General features: G+C 40.1%; 9 protein-coding genes across 9 annotated transcripts; 4 read left to right on the forward strand and 5 right to left on the reverse strand.

Moving 5' to 3' along the window:
• Nucleotides 1–89: 89 nt before the first annotated feature.
• TOT_010001066 (metalloprotease/cell division cycle protein) lies at nucleotides 90–2,873 on the reverse strand (the record flags this gene model as incomplete). The annotated part of the gene is made up of 4 exons (XM_009691618.1): nucleotides 90–214; nucleotides 452–1,213; nucleotides 1,408–1,956; nucleotides 2,018–2,873. The coding sequence occupies 4 exons, from the start codon at nucleotides 2,871–2,873 to the stop codon at nucleotides 90–92; spliced, it is 2,292 nt and encodes a 763-aa protein (XP_009689913.1).
• A 581-nt stretch (nucleotides 2,874–3,454) lies between these two features.
• TOT_010001067 (conserved hypothetical protein) lies at nucleotides 3,455–4,863 on the forward strand (the record flags this gene model as incomplete). Its single annotated transcript, XM_009691619.1, has 7 exons — nucleotides 3,455–3,923; nucleotides 3,961–4,022; nucleotides 4,053–4,154; nucleotides 4,195–4,366; nucleotides 4,396–4,479; nucleotides 4,553–4,698; nucleotides 4,768–4,863. The coding sequence occupies 7 exons, from the start codon at nucleotides 3,455–3,457 to the stop codon at nucleotides 4,861–4,863; spliced, it is 1,131 nt and encodes a 376-aa protein (XP_009689914.1).
• A 93-nt stretch (nucleotides 4,864–4,956) lies between these two features.
• On the reverse strand, nucleotides 4,957–8,016 carry TOT_010001355 (DNA topoisomerase 2; the record flags this gene model as incomplete). Its single annotated transcript, XM_009691620.1, has 9 exons — nucleotides 4,957–5,633; nucleotides 5,686–5,749; nucleotides 5,782–5,975; nucleotides 6,054–6,213; nucleotides 6,248–6,348; nucleotides 6,392–6,470; nucleotides 6,530–6,677; nucleotides 6,741–6,844; nucleotides 6,883–8,016. The coding sequence occupies 9 exons, from the start codon at nucleotides 8,014–8,016 to the stop codon at nucleotides 4,957–4,959; spliced, it is 2,661 nt and encodes an 886-aa protein (XP_009689915.1).
• A 666-nt stretch (nucleotides 8,017–8,682) lies between these two features.
• On the forward strand, nucleotides 8,683–9,031 carry TOT_010001069 (hypothetical protein; the record flags this gene model as incomplete). Its single annotated transcript, XM_009691621.1, has 3 exons — nucleotides 8,683–8,794; nucleotides 8,849–8,914; nucleotides 8,991–9,031. The coding sequence occupies 3 exons, from the start codon at nucleotides 8,683–8,685 to the stop codon at nucleotides 9,029–9,031; spliced, it is 219 nt and encodes a 72-aa protein (XP_009689916.1).
• A 163-nt stretch (nucleotides 9,032–9,194) lies between these two features.
• On the reverse strand, nucleotides 9,195–11,177 carry TOT_010001070 (conserved hypothetical protein; the record flags this gene model as incomplete). Its single annotated transcript, XM_009691622.1, has 2 exons — nucleotides 9,195–10,422; nucleotides 10,567–11,177. The coding sequence occupies 2 exons, from the start codon at nucleotides 11,175–11,177 to the stop codon at nucleotides 9,195–9,197; spliced, it is 1,839 nt and encodes a 612-aa protein (XP_009689917.1).
• Nucleotides 11,178–12,119: 942 nt separating this feature from the next.
• On the reverse strand, nucleotides 12,120–12,872 carry TOT_010001071 (putative ribosomal protein L23; the record flags this gene model as incomplete). Its single annotated transcript, XM_009691623.1, has 3 exons — nucleotides 12,120–12,230; nucleotides 12,261–12,406; nucleotides 12,449–12,872. The coding sequence occupies 3 exons, from the start codon at nucleotides 12,870–12,872 to the stop codon at nucleotides 12,120–12,122; spliced, it is 681 nt and encodes a 226-aa protein (XP_009689918.1).
• Nucleotides 12,873–13,053: 181 nt separating this feature from the next.
• TOT_010001072 (conserved hypothetical protein) lies at nucleotides 13,054–14,563 on the reverse strand (the record flags this gene model as incomplete). The annotated part of the gene is made up of 4 exons (XM_009691624.1): nucleotides 13,054–13,179; nucleotides 13,210–13,329; nucleotides 13,363–13,446; nucleotides 13,580–14,563. 4 exons carry the CDS (start codon nucleotides 14,561–14,563, stop codon nucleotides 13,054–13,056), a joined length of 1,314 nt encoding a protein of 437 aa, XP_009689919.1.
• A 1,398-nt stretch (nucleotides 14,564–15,961) lies between these two features.
• On the forward strand, nucleotides 15,962–18,139 carry TOT_010001073 (phosphatidylglycerophosphate synthase; the record flags this gene model as incomplete). The annotated part of the gene is made up of 1 exon (XM_009691625.1): nucleotides 15,962–18,139. The coding sequence occupies one exon, from the start codon at nucleotides 15,962–15,964 to the stop codon at nucleotides 18,137–18,139; it is 2,178 nt and encodes a 725-aa protein (XP_009689920.1).
• A 48-nt stretch (nucleotides 18,140–18,187) lies between these two features.
• TOT_010001074 (conserved hypothetical protein) lies at nucleotides 18,188–19,137 on the forward strand (the record flags this gene model as incomplete). Its single annotated transcript, XM_009691626.1, has 5 exons — nucleotides 18,188–18,211; nucleotides 18,241–18,463; nucleotides 18,499–18,573; nucleotides 18,605–18,675; nucleotides 18,712–19,137. 5 exons carry the CDS (start codon nucleotides 18,188–18,190, stop codon nucleotides 19,135–19,137), a joined length of 819 nt encoding a protein of 272 aa, XP_009689921.1.
• Between the last annotated feature and the right edge of the window lie 625 nt (nucleotides 19,138–19,762).

Consider the following 19,762-nt stretch of genomic DNA (forward strand, 5'->3'; position numbering starts at 1 on the left):
TATTCGTCAGTCCCGTTGATGCGAATAAATGTTATAAAAGGCACACAATAAAACAAATGTTAAAATATTACATTAATTGAAAACATTGGTTACTTTTTGTCCAAGTCTGTATCATCGACAGAACTGCCATCGGCCGTGGGTGTGTCGTCACTGTGTGTGTTGTCTGAAGAGTTGTCAGTGTTACTAGTGGCAGAGCCACCGCTGTCATGGGTGGCTGAAGGTGGAAAGGGTGCACTGTCGTTTCTAGCAGCATCGCTCCTATTACCAGTGTTGCTAGTAGTGTTGGTAGTACTAGAGCCAATGGGACCACCGGTGTTGCCACCATAACTGTTAGCACTGCTCTTATTACTAGTCCTACTAGTACTGTTGTTACTACCAGTAGTGCGTGTGGTACTACTGTTGTTGCCACCAGAACTGTTAGTACTATCGGTAGCGCCATCGGAGCTACCACTGGTACTGTCAGTATTGTTGCCAGGGCCCTTGGCGCTGTCGACAGCACCATCAGGGGTGCTTTCGTCGACGACGCCGTGGTTACCCTCCGCAACGGGCCGTGGCTCCAACTCCAGAGCCTTGTTCGTCTTTATGAGCGTTGCAATCTGGTCCCCCGTCAGCGTCTCGTGCTTGAGCAGCTCACTGGCCAGCAGCTCCAACTGCTTGCGATGCGTCCTCAGAATCGACTCGGCCAGGCGCTCAGCCTCCTTCACGAGCTTGATGATCTCGTTCTCTATTTTGACGTTCAGTTCGCTGCTGAGCTTACTGTTCAGCGTGTTCAGGTTGTGGAAGTTGAGCGAGGCGAGCTTGTCCGACATGCCGTACTGCGTTATCATCTTGTAGGCCAGGTCCGTGGCCACGATGATGTCGGAGGAGGCGCCCGAGGTCATGTTGTCGTAGCCGAAGACCAACTTCTCAGCCAGCCTCCCCGCCATGCACACCGCCAGGCGCGACTTCATCTCGATCAGCTTGTAGCTGCTCTTGTCGTACTCGTCGTTGGGCAGCTGCTCCACGAAGCCCAGCGCCGTGCCCCTCGTGATGATGGTCGCCTTGTGGATCGGGTCCGTGTTCGGGTAGAGGTAGTAGGCCACCAGCGCGTGGCCAGCCTCGTGGTACGCCGTCATCCTCCTTTCCATGTCCGGCATCAGCAGGTTCCTCTTGTTGCCCATGATTATCTTATCCCTCGCTTCGTACAAGTCACTCAATCCAACTGTCGTTCGATCTACAATTAAGTTGTCAGGATGAAACATAACTATATGGTAGTATCAACAAAGGTAGTTACTGGTTTCAGCTAAACTATCGCTGTTATCAACTACGGTAGTTACTAGCATCAACATAACTAGTTTATCGCAATGGTACTAATATTGGCTGTCTACGCTAGTGTAACACAACGATCAATCATAGTATAATTTTTACCTTGTTTAACTGTTATCAGCGCCGCTTCGTTGATTAGGTTCTTCAGGTCGGCTCCTGAGTAGCCGGGTGTGATTTTTGCGAGGTCCTTGACGTTTATGTTATTCTTGTCGTAGTTGACTTTCTGGAGGTAGTGGTTCAGTATCTGCTCGCGCCCCTTGATGCTCGGAAGCGGAATGTGCACTACTCTGTCGAACCTTCCTGGCCTCAGGAGCGCCTTGTCCAGTATGTTCATTCTGTTAGTTGCTGCGAGTATTGTGATTCCACTCGACACGTTGAACCCGTCCATCTCCACCAACAGTTGGTTCAGCGTCTGATCGTGCTCTCTGTTCTGTCCGCTAAATGATCCGCTTGCTCTCTTCCCTCCCACTGCGTCTATTTCGTCGATGAATATTATGCATGGCGCCAGCGACCTCGCCTTCTGAAACAGCGCCCGTATCCTCTGTGCTCCCTGGCCAACGTAAATCTCAATAAATTCAGGCCCACTTGTGTATATAAACGGTATTCCGGTTTCTAAAGCGTTTGTTACTCGTTTGCACTGATTTTCAATCACTAGGTAGCTCTGTTAAGCACAAACAACTAGTAACTAAAGAATGGTGTTAATTAATTTTACCTGTGGCTACTGCTTTCGCAAGCATTGTCTTACCGGTCCCGGGCGCACCTACGAGTAGAATCCCCTTCGGCACCTTTGCTCCAACCTTTTTATACAGGTAAGGCTTCTTTATAAATTTAACCACCTCCATTATGTCCTCTTTCGCCTCATCGATCCCCAAAACATCCTTAAAATACACTGGCTCAAACACCAATTCCGGTTTAGGAGGCGGAGGCGCCGTCTTCTTAACTTCAGGTTTTGGAGCTGGAGGCGCACTTTTCTTCTTATAGTCGTTTTTAAACTTATTAATTTTATTGTCGTCAATGAATATATAGTAGAGTAGTGATACAAACAACATGGTCAAAAACACTCCCAGGGCCATGCCCAGGGCATTGATAAAGATCGATTTAATGGTGTGGAAAAGGGACGTTAACATTTCAGATCCCTTGTGCTGAACATTCCTCACGAAATTTGAAGCGTACTGAGGAGTTGTGTTATACCGAAAGTTGAAGTCTGCCGGGTATGTGTTTGATGCAGCGGAATCTGCGAGCTGAGGTGTATTTGCGGTATCGTAGGGCGCCGAGAAGCCAAAACTCCTCCTGTAGAGCTGACTCAGCTTGTTCATCTTCGAAGCATTGTCATCTGGGTAATAGGAGAGGTTGGCTGCGTCGGAAGGACTCAATAGTCTCTCAAGCTCACCGGTTCCAGTGGAATAGCCAAAAGTTTCATTGTTCGAATCATAATACTGATAGACTTGATGAGCATGAACCGTTTCATCGCCGCGAGAATCGTTATTGGCGCCTTCCTCAGTAAACCCGTGACCAGCGTACCTGGAGTTGGCCACAACGGGAACTTTGTTATCTGAATTGTTAAACATGGAATTTAAACTTAAATTACTAAAACAATACTACTTTTCATATTGCAAGGTTTATAATAATGGTTTATATGAAATATAATACCTTATATTAATAATATTTAAGGAATCCAACAAAACACCCACTACAATATCCTTCCACAATAAAGTGCCCATATATCAAAGCATCTTCACACTAAATCCAGCTTTAAATTAGTTCATACATAAATATGAGTATTTAAATCAAAAAAAATTGGTTTGATATATACAATTTACACGTGATTTGGTACCACACAATAGTAAAACGATACATAACTTACTATAAAGCTACACATCTAACATTTAATATTCATAATAGAATTAATTCATTGTATATTTGTTTATTATATATCGGTCATACGTAGTGTCTTTTATTTAATATTTTTACGGTTGTGTATATGTGACTCACAACCCAGTTTAAAATGTAATTTGAATATATATTATATTTAGAGGTGTGTTCTGGAATTTTATATAAATATAAATATTTAATATTTAATTAAATTCATTTTACAGTCAAATGTGTATTCATATCTGTATAATAGATAGCCGTGTATTGTGAATAAAAGATGATTAAATTGTGTAATATAATCAACAAATCAATTGATTTTAATTTAAGACAATTGGTAATAAACTCTAAAAGAATATATACAATATCTTCAACTAAACAGTTCACACACCTGCCTCTTAAGTTTAAAAATAAGGAATATTATGACCATAAAGGGACCTATATATTAATAGGAGATGTAACATACAATTTTAAGAGTTATTCGAGCGCAAAAGAGGACGATGTAACGGCAATAATAGAGTCAGGAAGGGAGTTTTATGAAATTCAGCAGGAAGTTAACCTGTCAGAATTTACGTCGAACTACTGGCGCACGTTAAGAGTGTCAAAGCCACTTCTGCTGACGTTTAACGTGGACAAGTCAGCAGAATCGAGAATGATGGACTCAGTGATGGGTTCAGGAGTGCACTGTAAAAATATGAGCTCACTGGACGAGTTGTTTGAAACAATACTGCAGTACAAGGAACACAAAGGTAAAAGGAGTAATGTGTATTTACACGACTTTTATAGACTTGATCGGCTGTTACTTGAATCTGGATAACAACTACGACGCATACCTAACGATAAACAAGGTTTGTTTATGGGAGTAACAGGGAGTGTAGGACCTGTTTGAGAAGATAAGACTGAGCTCCAACTCAGTGTTCCTGGACGTAACGTACCCGTATTACCAATCGGTGGACGAGTATATGAAAATTTCAAAAATAGTAAGATGAACTTTATTCGCGTAAAGTGACCCTATTTTAGATTAACCTGGTAAACCCGCACGTTTTAAGGTTTTGCAACGGCACCCTCAAGTTCCTCCTCAATACCGATCTCCAGTGTCCCCTGCTAAAGGAAAACGGAACGAACGAAGACTTCTCAATGGAAAGATGCTACTACATATCAGAAAAGTATAACCTAACGGTGATTGATTCAAGTGAGTCCTTAGAGCATAACTTCTTCTAGGCGAAAGTATCGTAATCAGCAACCACAACAATATGGAGGTGGTTGTGTTCCCAAGGCTTCCTCAAATTCTCAACAAAATCCACGGTACATATAATTGGCAGACGCATTTAGTGCATATTACACCGTCTCTCACAGTACAGCTCAAATTTTTCATTAGGCCACAACAACTGTTTTGGTGCAGTCATTGCGTCCATGACCACCCTCTCAAGTGACAACTATCTGGTGCCTTCAAGCGCAGCCATCTCGGGGTTGGACTTTGTCTCTTCGGAAAGCGCAAAGAAGGCGAACGGCCCTGGCTCAATGGTTAGTTTCCTCATATCTCCTATGTACACAAGTCATTTACGTAAGTGGCTGTGCTAATCGATTCTGCAGCTCTGTAACATGCTCGACAGCATCTACAACCTGTCAATGTCGCCGGATGTTATCTCAGAACACAAGACGGAAGTTAAATTTTATAAAAGAAAGTAATGTTATATACGTACTTCGTGTACATGTCGGTGTGTGCATAGATGTTAATAGTGTTACCGTGTGACCATAAAAGGACCATTATCGATACAAACATTATATATCCAAGTCGTGGAGTTGAAAGGCGTCGGCGTTGTTGAAGATGTACTGCTTTCTGGACTCCACGTCGGATCCCATCAGCATCTTTATTATTGCGGAGATTTCGTACTGGTGGCTGACTACGATCCGTTTCAAAATGCGGGTCTTCGGGTCCATGGTGGTCTCCCACAGCTGCCTCGCCATCATCTCGCCGAGCCCCTTGAACCGCTGAATGACGTACCGCTTGTTCCTCCTGCTGAGCCTCCTATTAAAGTCGTGATCGCTGTCGCCAGCGTTGGGGTTCAGACTGCCCTCAAAGTTAGGATTAACGGCATCAATCTGGACAACGTCAGTCGACCTCAACTCGTCCTTCAACTCAACCTCTTTCGGAGACTTGTCGTCGAAACCGTCAGGGTCACTGTTGGCGTTGAGTTGATCGATCACTTGCAGCAGGTGCTCGGGCGACCAGGAGTATATGTACTTCTTGTTCTTCAGGTTAGTTATTCGATACAGGGGCGGAGCTGCGACATACACTCTCCCCTCCAGGTACAGACTCGGACAGAGTCGGTATAGCAGGCACAGGAGAAGCGACTTTAGGTGCGACCCGTCAACGTCTGCGTCGGTCAACAAGATGATCTTCCCGTATCTGAGCCTCTTCATGCCTAATAGCGAGTTGCTGTGAACTGGTGCGCTTACTGCTGCTTTCAATGAATTCGTTTCCCATTCCAGGCCCGAGTTCACTCAGACTTACCGACGGCTTCTCCCTCCACGTTATTGGATTGACTGTGATGCCAATTGTGTCCAGCAGAAGCTGCGTGCGTGTTAGTTGGCTGCGGCACCTACTTGGATTTGCTGATTTTCCAACACCTTGTTGTTGTCCGTTATCTTCTCAATGTTTAGTATCTTCCCCTTCAGCGGTAACACTGCCTGAAACTGCCTGTTTCTGGCCTGCTTCGCGTTTCCAGCTGCGCTTTCTCCCTCGACTATGAACAGCTCGTTGTTCTCAATATCGTTGCTACTGCACTCAGTCAGCTTTCCTACAATTTTGCGTCAGCCAGTCCAATTATCAAGGCTTATGCAGGTGCCAATGCATAGATAGAAGTTAGAATTCTTACCTGATATGTTCGAAATTAGACTTGACGATTTTTGTCTCACTAGCTCCTTTGCCGTCTTCGCTGCATCAAATGCCTTCTTGGCTGCCTGTGATTTGTTGTGAATCGCAATCAACAGTTCTTTATTTTCATCCAATATTTTCGTCAGTTGCTCATTTGTAATCTGGTGTAATATATAATAAGGATTGCAAAATTACCTTTTCTACTGCCGTTTTAACTATTGCATTTCCTAATTTCGTTTTAGTCTGACCATCAAATTCAGCTCCGCTTAACCTAACTGATATCACTGCCGTCATGCCTGTATTATTGTCATTAGTAAAATAACTTATAGCACTGGTCACCTTCTCTTATAAATTCTCCGTTGAGTGGCTTTATACTTCCTTTAAAGTATCCGTATTTCTTAAGCAGACCGTTTACACTCTGATAATAAGTTACCAAACCAACAATAATCGTTATGTACACAGTAGAAATAAACATACCCTGGTAATCGAGGTCTTGAACCCATCGATGTGTGTGCCAGCCAACGTACTAACGTTGTTAGCGTATGCCTTGATCATGGCTGTGTATGACTCCATGGACCAGCTAAAAGAAACTTCCAAGTTGACACCCAGGTAATTCCCCTTAATCCTATTTAATCATTAGCGTGTCACTTGAAACCATTCAACTATACGACATCTGGCAACAACTTACGTTATGATTTGAATCGGCTTGTACAAAGGGGTGTTATCCTTTGTCAGTTCCGACAAAAACGCCCTCGTTCCACCATTGTTATGATACGTTTCCTTGAAATACCCCTATGGAATGTTACTGTTACTTCTCTTCAAAAACTTACGTTATCCCCTTTTATGCGATAATCAACCAATTCAAAAAACAACCCCGGGTTTAAATACGAAAGCTCCTTGACACGCGTTTTAATAAGTTCCAACTGAAACCCGTTTGTGCATCCAAGACATTGATTTCCAGCATCTGAATTACCTTTAATGTGCTGGTGGTGTGTCTTAAATATATTCTGATAATCCGGTAGGAACCTTATCTTCGTTCCGTATTTCTTTCCATTGATGCCATTTTTAGCATTAGTATCTTTGTTCGGAGCCAATGATTTATCCTCGGACTGATTCAAAGGATACTCGGCCAGTGGCTTTGTTATGTGCCCCTTTGAAAGCTCAATGTGATACCTTTTATCTCCCTTGTAAACATCTACGAACAAAAACTCACTCAGTGCATTAACTACACTGAGACCCACTCCGTGTAATCCACTGCTGTATTCATATATCTTCTTTTCATGCTCCTTTAAGTTTTCTCTACCATTTTTGTTAGGAGTATCAATAACACTTGAAGAGAGATTATCGTTCAAAATATCTTGAAACTTTCCTCCGGAATGCAAAATCGTCAGTACGGTTTCTAAACCTGATTTTCCTGTTTTTGGCGATGTATCGCACGGTATGCCGCGCCCATTATCCGATATTTCCACTGACCCGTCTTTCAGGAGACTCACACATATCCTGTTACAAAACCCTGCCAGGTACTCATCAACTGAGTTATCTAGAACCTCGTAAAGCAGCTGGTGAACTCCTCGTTCTCCTGTGTTACCGATGTACATTCCGGGTCTCTTTCTGACTGCATTCAGGCCTTCCAAAATTATGATATCGTCACTGCTGTAACTACTGCTAGACTCAGGCAATTTTTCAGACAGTTTATCTTCATTATCGTCAGTAATGTAACTAGATGTTTGTGTTAAATCATTAGAGGCGTTCTTCAAATAAAAATTATTATATTTATTCTTACATTTCTGCCAAATATTCGAATCACATGGATTCGATATATTTATTGCGCTGTTTCTAATGATTCCATTATGATTTAAGATGTATCCGGATGACACTTTAATTATGTTACAAAGCAATACCAATGTGCATAGCCATGTTAATTTATAGTTATTCCAAATTGAACCACGGAATCTTAGAATCATCAAGATATTTACATCTATAAAGATTCTTCTGTAGTTAAATTATAATTTACAAATATCATTTAAAATATCTGCTTTGTATATTATACAAATTTAATCAAATTTTTGAATTATTTACTATTATGTCCATCACTACAAACATCTTAAAACAACATCACCTAAAATAAAAACATCATCATAAATTAATACTTTTAATGTTGTTAACACAAACTTGTATTATTATTTTAATTAATATCATCATTCAATTTTCAGATTAAATAATTTTTTTACAAGTGTGTAAAACACACATACTACCCAAATTATGTATTTAAAAATGGTTTAGACATAGATGTGTATAAATTTAACAACAAAAAGATTATAAGCATTTTATTAAAATGTAATTGACAATGTATTTTTCATTAGTTTTACTGTTCTTACTTAAATTAAACGGTGTTAGTGGAAGAAATCGTAGTAGATCTTCTGGTATTACAAACACACCCATTTTGTTAGTTTGATCATATAATATCCATTTTTTAGTCAAAATCAAACGAGCAGAGAGGAACTGTTGGTTTATTTGAGTCATCCGATTCCTTTAGATCATATCCTTACCTAAATGTGTACTATAATTTCGACTCGATAGACTGGAACAAAATCCGAGAATATCATACAAGTATTTTAACAGTGTTTTAAATGCATTTAGAGTTAATGGACATGAGAAAAAGATTGTCTAGACTGAGGCATAATATGACTTTGGACATGGTATGCCAATGCCTAATCACAAATTTTAGGATCGCATTGATAGGTTTTTGAACATTCAGAAAAATCTCGCAATAAGTAAGTTTATTCTCCTTTATAGCTTCAGACGCCAGGGGCAAATTGTTTCAAAGGGCTCTTTCCAAGAACGTGCTACCATCTGAACCGGGTATTTCACATTTTCATGGCATTCATATAAAATCGAACAATACAAACACATGTTTTCTAACACTAATGTAGATAAGAAGGAACTGGAACCGGTTCGCCTATACGGTCAAGTGACTAACGACCTTCCCCAAGAGGATACCTACTTTTACCAACCCAAGTAAACACAAGCTAATGTATTATATGCTGCCTTATACCATGTAATCTATGAAATACTCACTATATAACCCATAAATTCACAAGTCGTAACAATATATAAACCAAATGTGTTGTGACCAAATTACTTAATGTGTTACAAATGTCATTTTCAATGGCTCACAGTGTGAGAGAGTCCGTATCAGTGAATAAAGCTGAAAATGAGGCATATCGGTAGGGGTAACACCCTCACAAATGTAGTGAGCTAGCGAATTTATGTAAGGAAGAATGTCGCGTGTCTTCTTAGTGTTCTCCAAAAAGTTAATGTGGAAGCTAAGGCCTCTTTTGCACTCACCCTTGGGTAGAGGGGGGATCGGAAAGTCGAGTTCCAGGAGAGCAGACAGTTCATACAGCATGAAGAGAATAGCCTCCTTGCAGGTGTTATCCCTAATAGACGCTTCCTCTCTGCTCAAATGCGACTTGTAGTTGTCGATAATCTCCTTGTAGTCGACTGGGTAGTGGTAGTCGTCGATCTCATTTTCTTCGCCGTAGATTGACTTCAAGTTAATGTCCTTATCCGGGGCCTCATGGTTATCAAGCTTATGCGCTAGCTGAACGTGTCGATCTGTCACCTCTCCCCTATCCAGGACGTCCTTATATTTCCTCAAGTCAGTTAGCGATTTATTTGTGTCGTTGATCGAGGATAGCGCCTGGCTACCGAGGGACGCGTTGACATAGTTGCCCAGGTCACTGTTCAGAACACGGCCAGTAGAGACGTAATTAGTCCCTGGTGCACCCCTGGTAGCAGTAGAACCGCTGTTGTAGGTAGTCTTGCTGGAATTCGAGATCGTGCCAGAGTTGGCACGGGGCATATTGATCCTCAGCTGCGAAATCGGCTTTATGACATCCTTCAGGCTAACATCAGGATAGTGTATGTCCGATTTACTGGTGGGCTTCTGGGAGTTCCTAAATGCAATCGCCAGCTTCCGTGCGCCCTCGAAGCCGTGCTTGTTGATTGAAAATATCTTTTCGATCCTCTTGCACTTCTTGTATGCCTGGCCCACCCAGCCCATCCTTCGCATGGTCGAGTTAAACCAGACACCTCTTATCTTCGGCAAAAGCTTACTCTGGCGAATGTAAGATTGACGCAGTTCCTCCGAGATGACGTACATGTTCTCCATCTCAAAGCTTTTCTTTTCGAGATCCAGCGACTTGTTGGATTCCAAATCGGCATCCATCAGCTTCGTGGTCTCCAAAGTGGACTCCAACAGGTGATTTGAATCCTGCGACTTCGAATCCAGACATATCAGGTTGTCCGAGTCCAAAAGCTTATCAGAATCCGATACTTTGGTGTCGTCTAAGTCAAGATCTAAAACCCTATCTTTGGATTCCAGTAAACGTTCATCCTTCCGGAGATCCTTGGTAAAGTTAAAGCCATCGAATCCACTCGAAGCACTAAAAGCCGAGGACTCCTCGAAGGTCGTGCTCGACCTATCGAAGATGCCGGTTCCAGTGGTTGACGCATTAAATCTGGCATCATCCAAGTTGAATCCGGTGTCGTTATCCTTGACTGCGAACTCCGAGTTGTCATTTAAACTTGCTGCGCGCTCGTCGCTGTTGTAGTTATCAATGGTCTCGTAGTTCTCTCCAACCTCGTAGTTGTCTATCGTTTCGTAGTTAAAATTGCTCAAGACGTCGCTGGACGATGTAAGCCTCGTGTCAGTCTCAATTTTGTCCTTGTAATCCTTGTACGATTTGTAATACTTGAAGCCATCCTTGTATTCATTTGGGTCCTTGTGGCTAACATCCTTGTAACGTCCATCATTAAGGCGGTCATTCACCGAGTAGTCTTCCTTGTAGTGGGCATTATAACTGCCGAAGCCGCTCCTATCACTGAAATTATAAAGGCATTGCAGATGGTCGTGGCCTTGCGTAACGCCTCTAATATCGCTAAAATCATCGTAGGGGTCAGCCCTTGGCCTTCCACACCTCATGGGCTTCCTCTGATCCTCGTCCTCTAAACTCACTTCGTCATGCTTAAAAGTCAGATCGTATTCATTGTCATGTAAATTGGTTAAAACATCAAGGTTATGTGGATTTTCATCCATTTTGCCACCTTTGCACAGTGGCATTTTGAAATTTTTTACAAGTTAAAGTTAAATATGTTACAGATTAAACTATGTTACAAAATTTAAAACAACTATGTTACAGAGTTGAGATAATTATGTTACAAAGTCAGAATGGGATCATCCTACTGAGAAGTCTAGGTAAAAAAGACAAAGCTGTCATTATATACAGAAAATTATTTTACAGAAATGTGTAAACATTCAAGATTCCAAACAACGTTGAAAACAACCACTCAGATTTTAATGTGCAAGCTCATGTTTGTGTTTAAATTAATGTGTAAACCGAAATATATTTTACAATGGAAGATTTAATAATAACATCCTTATTTTCAAGATGAAATTATATACACACTAAATTAAAATGGTTTGTATGTGTTGCTGCAAAAACGAGTGAATTAACTGGTGGAAGATTTGAGAAACGAGGAAATTATAATACAAAATGTGATGAAAACAGTAAATTGTTAAATAATAGACAAAACATCAAAAGGTGCAATGGTGTGCATACTCAACATGATAATGTTGTCTAATAAAGGCCCAGATGTGTAAGCGTTAGCAGGTGGCAAATGCAGAAACAAGCGCATGCATGCTCCAGACTGATACACACACCAGAAGTGGATGCATTCTTCTGTATATCAAAACCCCGTTGTGTGTTAATATCATGTTGAACTGTCTGCTACAAGAATTAGATTCGAAATGTGTAAAAATAAATCATATGTAAAGACATAGCGGTCTTCGTTATTGTGTGTGTATTTTTTCCACTTAAATAAACAGTTTTTGTAAACTATAACAATAAATAAACACTTATAGATAACAAGATTGTTAGCACAACACCGCCGGTCGAACTTCCACAGACGGTATCCCTTTAATGTTGTGCTACAATCACACCACAATAAAATAACCAAATGACCTGATGTGTATGGAATTATTACATAATTAAGGCAATTAGGACTAGTGAGGGGCCGGATAGTTCCATGGAGTCGGCCGTGCTTCTTCAGAGTCCAATTCGTCCTTAGACCCGGAAATTTTACTAATCTTCCTCCTCCAGGGCGTCAAATCCATCTGGAAAATATTATTTAGTCAAGTCAATACCATATAATTATTTTGATTAGGCACCGTATCCGGTTTCCTGTTAAATGTGTAAGATCCTCCGTGTGTATGTGGTTCGGTCGGATCCGGCTTCATCCTCATGTAATCGTCGTTTGCGTTTATCTCTGGGTTCATCTCCCAGTCGTCTTCTATGGGTTTTATTCATGTGTGTGCACACTTGCATAACTTACCTGCCAAGAAGTTAGGTATGGGCAACTTCCATGAATCTTTATACTCCCCTATATAAGGGTCGTTTTTCCTGTTTTTTAGATAGCTGAAATCCTTTTTCTTTCCATAGTGCACATTCTTTTTAGTAATAGCAGGATTCTTCCCCAATTCGAAATCCATGCCTATCATTTTCACCTCATCAGGGACTTGGTGTTCCAAGGTTACAATTGCCTTCTTGTACATAGGCCCATTTCTATAATATTTGGGCGTTTTGCTGGTAAAATCCCTCTTAATTCTAGGGATTTTGATCAATGTGTTGACCTTTATGACCTTGGCGTCATATAGCTTCCTGAGGTACTCCCGAATCTCGAATTTAGTGAGGTTAATCGGAACCCTCAAGGCAAGCCTGTTGCGCTCCAGAAAGGCTCCAGTCCTGTGAACAGACATGGTATGCCATGGGAAAAAAATATTCCTACACAGTCTTAAAATATATACAAATACCTCGGTGATTTAGGTGGAGACGGTAAAAACTTGGTTAAGAACATATTTAACTCATTTTAGGCAAATCAAACAGTTTAAAAATAAGAGTATAGTGATTTTACAACAATTAAATAGCAAATTAAATAAATTAAACGTAAATCAGATTCCATCCTGAGGTTTTGAGGAAAGAATCCATCCAATTGATACATTCCCGTTTCCCCAAACTTAAATTGGAGTTGAAATAATAGTTTGGGCTGTTGAGTAAATATACACTCTAAAAAACAATAATAGCCTGTAACCTAACCTTATTAGGCAGCGACACGTGTGTGAAGGAATAGGGCCCTATAGTGAAGAGTCCTCCCTCAATGTTGGAATCTATCAGTTTAATTTTTGATGGAATAATGCCCTCTAGCCCGTGTAGATCCTACATATCATCCTATAATTCAGTCGAACCTACCTTTTCCCTAATATAATCCTGAAATGCCACATTGGATAAAAAACTCAAAGATTCCTTGGATAGTTTTTTACTCAATTCAGGCATCTGTAAACAATTATAACCGATGAAGCAATTATTTAAATAGTTATGCTTTCAATTTAATAAATATCAATCGAATGTGTAAATAAATTAATAGTTAATTTACAAAATATCTACTTCTACTCTAATTAATAATAACCCTTGAAGAAATGAATAGATGCGCGAGCCTTAGGTAATACAGATCTGACAGTTCTAGAGAAATCTCATTCTTTGAAATGGCCCGTATTATTGAGTCGTATTTAAGCTCCATTTCTGAATCATATTCCTTTTCGAGAAGTTGAGTGGTTGAGTACAAGAACAGCGTAGAATTAATTAGTTTTCCACTAGATTTGTCTATGAACAAGTCGAAAAGCTCCCCGAATAGTAGCGTTTCAATCATGTCTGAGGCCTTTTTAAAATTATTCTTGAAAAGGCCCAATTCACATAAGCTTAACGTGGCCAGTGCCAATATTCTACCAAGCCACTCCACCCTATCAAGCTTTGACTTCCCCTGATTACCGGCCGTACTGGGTTCGTTCGTGTCCTTTAGGCTACTAGTTGACATGTCTGAGTCATCGGTGTTCATATTAATGCCAGAAACACTGGCGCTGTCAGTATAGTGCCGGGTGTCTCCTTCTTCATTGTTACTCCTTAAACCACCTAGCAAACCCACATACTCAGAATATAACCCATCAATAACAGGTTTCAGATCATCTGCATTCGTGTGGAACCCACAGCATGAAAATGTGTAAACAATGTTCATGTAATTTTCAAGGTGCCGTAAATTGTTATAGTTACTTACTCTGCACCTTTTCAAATATTCATCGACGTTCTCTGTATTCATACGGGTTAAAAACGAATTAAGAGTCCTGTTTTCGTTTAATCTGTCAAAGACAACGAATTCTCTAATCTGTTTGCAGTAACTTCTTAGCTCAAACTCAACATCACCATCATCAACGCTGCTTTCAGATGAAGTTGTGAAACATCTATGTTTTACATTGCTAGATACATCCCGTGTGTTGTATAAGCGCCTTCTTGGTGTGTTAAACAAAGGTCTGCCTTCCAGTTTATATACAAAATCATTAGGCAGCCTTTTTATACGACTGGGGACAACTGTCCTCCCAAGTAATCCAAAATTAAACATAACTAGAAATAATAACTAACTAAATAGTACGATGTGTTGGCAGTTAGTAAATATAATACAGCAAGACTTTGTCGGAAAACCTTACACGTTTTTCAGCACTCTTTTTTCGTTCAACCGGGTGTTCGTCTACTTCTTCTATTTTAGAGACGTTTTCATCAATATTTGTAGAATCAAAATCATTGTTGTCTCTGTGATTCTCATCATCGTCGAAGGCTGTTGAATCTTCTATAATTACGTCAGTTTCTTCAGTGACCTCTGGAAAGGTTACACATTCTTCAGTATTCGCGATGGATAAAATTTTATTCGGTAAATTATTATCAGTATTCTTGTGATCAACATTTTTGTATCCAAATTTGTTTAACAAACGTGTTACAAATGATTTAAAACTATCCTTCCTTAAAAATGTTGTGACCCACATTTGATTAACAAAGTTTTTATTGTATGTCAATTCAAAATATAAATTATTTACAATACTTTTAAATTCTTTACATTTAATAATTAGAATTAAATAATAGGAAAATAATCCAATAATCATTTGCTTAAACAATTTGATGTATCTTATGTTCAAAAGTTTGAACTTGATGGCATCTTTAGTATCATCATTGTACATTACTTCTAACTGCTCGTGGGTTGCTTCCATTTTGATTAATAACTTATCTTTTTAAATTCTAAAACCAATTATACAATAACTCCACATACATACTATTTTAAGGTAAAAACAGGAAATTTGTGTTTTTTTAAAATATCCTATATATTATATATGGGAGTTGAACAAATTTTTATACGAAAATTGACTAACTAGTACGACCGTTAGTTTGTATGCGGAAGTACATCATAACCGTAATCACAAGTGATCATTAATTTTGAAAACTGAATGTTCCTCAAGATATGTATTATTTTATAAAGTTTAAGAGTATTAATTCAAGGGTATAGTAAAGAGAAAAATAAAAAATAAAAGCATTTTCAGGATGGATCTATAAATCTGAAATAAGATCAAATAATAATTTCAATAAACATAACGGTTGATTACTAATTATATAAAACCAATATAAAAAAGAATAAAATTATGAATTTAATATATATTGGTATTAACTCCATTCTTATTAAAATTGGTGAATTGATGAGGGTCAGTGTGTTCCATAATTATTGACCCGAAAGAAAAATATTTTGGAAGAAATATAAATAGCTAAGAGTAAGAAATTAAAAAGATTAAAAATTTTAATAAACAGACTTTAAATAACCACTAAATTTCCACTGTGAGTGGGGATGACAAATTAGTAAAACAATCAGTTCCAGTTCGTTTGTATGTATATATATATTGTTTGTATGTTATAATTTGATATTTAAATATAGCTGCTACCTTAATTTGGGGTACATTGGTTCCTATTTGCATAAAAGATGGAAAGCGATTTTGTGTTAGAATATTTCACAGAATCGACGAATATAAAGTTCCTTTATGACCCTAAGTCATACTATAATCAACTCTGTACTATGATTAAAAATGCAAAAGAGAAGGTTGTGATATCCTGCCTTTACATAGGAACCTTACCATTGGAGCAAGATTTTGTAAATAATATAGTTTACGCAAAAAAAAATAACCCAGATTTAATAGTAGAGTTATTGTTGGATAAAAATAGATCTCTAAGAAGAGAAAATACAGGAAATTGTATATTAGATTTAATAAAACCACTGCTTATGTTAAAAAATGTAAAAGTAGGATTGTATCACTCACCGCTGTGTGACGCATTGTTGAATAGAGTGCTGAGGCCACCGTTGTCGGAGGTGTTAGGAACACTGCACATGAAGATATACGTGGCGGACAGCGTGACAGTAATCAGCGGAGCAAACTGCTCAACACCGTATTTCACAACGAGAATGGACAGGTACATGGTGGTGGACGACCTGTTGTTCTCAAACGTGATGCACACAGTAGTCTCGACGTTGGCGACGATGGCATTTAGAGCGACGCCGTCAATGGGATTCGAGTGGGTGTCGGACCTGGCGAACCCGTTGGACGACTACCTGCTCTTCAAGAAGCAAATATACATACGCCTGCTGACAATGATAAAGATGTGCAACGAAGCGCTGGAGCCACTGCTGATGGAAAAACTGGAGCACAACATGGAGCTGGAGTCAAAGAGGTCGAGAGGATTTAGATTCCTGAATAAGCTGACGAGAAGAAAGTCGACAGGTAGTAAGTCGTCTTCAACCTACGGGTTGAACTTCTCAGCACAAAATTCAGAAAGGAACGCGGAAACCGCAAGGTCGATAAACAGCGTGTCACAAGAAAGCGCAAGGAGCGTGTTCACAGGGGGGAAGAAGGAAAATGATCGGCGAAACAGCATAGGGATCGCCTCAGTAAACGAAGAGCCTAATAGCGTGAGGTCAGTGAACACGGGGACGAGCATAGTGCTGAGAAGCGTAGCAGGAACAAACGCAAGTCTGAGTAAGCAGAACAGCATGGAAAGAACAGCGACCCTGGACTCGACGAAAGAACAGGAAGAGGCCTCGGAGGCGCTGGTGAGACACACGCTGAGCGGAGACTACCTGCTGATGCCACACGTGTACTCAGAAAGATACAACAGCATGAAGGGAAGCTACAGCAGCAGACTAGGAGCAACCAAGTACTCAGTGCTGAGCAGCAGCAGAAACACAGTGTCAAGCGAGTACTGCGAAGCGTGCGAAAACTACAACCAGGCGTCGCCGAACAGAGTGTACAGCATAAAGATGAGCTCAGACTCGGGAAACGCGACCGTGGGCGAAGGAGAAAGCGATACGGTATGCGAAGAGCTGGGATGCCCCCTGTACAAGCTTAACAGAAAGTACCCGCCGATGGAAGGATTCACGAGGTTCATGATCTTCTTCCAGCTGGGATTCTCAGAGCCGCCCTTTAGACAGGACGAGATGCTGTGCAAGGACCTGATGATCAAGTACAGAAAGTCGGGACACTCAATAGTGCTGGCGACATCATACCTTAACTTCACGGACGACTACTCAGACCTGTGCTCGTACCTGCTGAGGTGCAACAGCACGGAAAAAGGCTCGTTCTACGTGGTGACGTCCTCGCCGTCGTCAAACGACTTCAACAACTGCACGGATTCGAAGAGACTGATACCGAGACTGTACTGCATATACCAGAGCAGAATGATGAACCACGTGATGGAAAAGTTGCAAAAAATGAACGAAAACGATGAGAAGCCTGAGGATAACTTCGAGAACAAGTTCTACTACGAGTACCAGAACCCAGGCTACACGTTCCACCACAAGGGGATCTGGATGTTCCAAGGAGACATCCCGGAAAACCCGAAGGAGCTGACCTTCGGAGACTTCAAGAAGAGAATCAACGGGCCGTGCACAATGCTGATAGGAAGCTCGAACATCTCGAGAAGGTCGCAGAACAAGGACCTGGAAATGACAGTTATCGTGGAGACGACGTCGGTGAACGTGCTGGACCAAATCAAGTTTGAGGTGTACGACCTCTTCAAAAACTCGACCTGCGTGCCGAAGTCGACAATGTCGGAGAGGTCGAGCCTGTTCCATCGCATCCTGGCGTTCCTGCTACGCCAATACTTCTAGCCCCCCGCCTTAATGTGTCAGTAAAAATTAATCTGTACTTAGTAAATAATGTATGTATCAGTAGGTGTGGACGTAAGTGTGCGTAAAAGGGTAATATATAGCAGCAACTAGAAGCCAGAGGCCGGAAAAACGAAGTGGAAGAAGCGGAGGGCATGAATTATGTGCTGGTGTATGTGTACGCAACATTAGCAGAAACTGCGCTAGTAAGAGTCAAAAAAGAGAGTTTCGTAAGCCCAAAAATAAATATAAGAGGGAATAAGGCAATTTGGAGCACAGATAGAGGAAAAGATCAAGTTGAGATAGTAGAATCACCTTCCAAACCAAGTGAGAATATAGATCCTAACCATTTTATATTTTAGTATATAACAGTAAATTCTTTAACCTCGATAATAGTAAAGCAAAAAGGAGGGAAAATATAAGAGAAGAAGATAAAGGTAAGATATATAAACAAATAAATCCAAGTAGTTAAATGGGCTTCGTTTGAAGCAAGAAGATTTACGTACAAACTAGGAAGATATAACAAAAAATTGAGAAAAGTAAGTTTAAAAAATAAAATAGTAAATAAAAAATAGGTAAAAGACGAAAAGAAACAAATATATAACAACTTTAACGTGGACGATGATGAACTCAAAAAGCTGAATCTAAAATCAAGAAGCTTGACAAGTTCAATAGAAACATTTAGAAAATATAGAAAGAAGTTCTTAAAATACCTGAAGGGATTGCATCTAAAAAATCAACCAATTGTACCGTATGTGCCAACAAAACTGAGAAGTGAAAAGATACCAGCAAAATACTATAATTTGTCACAGGAGCCGAAAAATAAGGCGAAAAAAGTAAATAAGAAAGGAAATATTTATAATAAAGAAAAGAAGGATAAGTTAAAAGAAGAAAAGCAGGAAGTCCGGAAAAGGAAGGATGAAAAGGAAAAATATTCAGAATTTATGTCTATATTAGCAGAAATAAAAGGAAGGAAATATTATAGAGGTAGAATATATTGATCAAAAGTAGTAGTAACTTAAATAATAAAAAATATGAGTAGTAGAGATGTGAACACAGAAGAAAAGAATAAGGAGGATAAAAAGGAAGAGTGGAAAATGAAGCCAGAAACAGAACAGACGAAGTACATTAGTATAAAGGAAGATTTGGAGAATGTTACAGTCCCTAAGAAGAAGGGAGTGGGAAAGAAGAAGTTAGGATCGACAGTGGATAAGGATACTAGGACGAAAAGTGAATTGAGTTACGAAGGGATGGGAAAGGAAGGTGCGGAAAGCGACGAGTCAAACGAGGATGAGGAATGTGCGGAGAGCAGAGAAGACTGTTCGGAGAAAAATCAGAGGATGTGCACAAGCGACGGATCAGGAGAAGCAGGAGAAGCGGAGGAGAGAAGGTCGAGAAGAACAGCAGCAATCAATCAGAGGTTGCTGATGAAGAAGATAGCGTCTCAGGAACCAGTGGTGGAAGTGTCAGAAGACTCGCCAGATGTAAAGAGAAGAAAGAGAACCGAAAGAAGGAAAATTAACCTATTAACAGATAACGAAGAATACGGAGATGGAATGTATGAACCATCAGGGATATATGAAGAAGATACACCATATGAGCCGAGAGTGAAGTACGAACACAGTA

The sequence above is a fragment of the Theileria orientalis genome, chromosome 1, assembly GCF_000740895.1.
Source record: "Theileria orientalis strain Shintoku DNA, chromosome 1, complete genome".
NCBI lineage: Eukaryota > Apicomplexa > Aconoidasida > Piroplasmida > Theileriidae > Theileria > Theileria orientalis.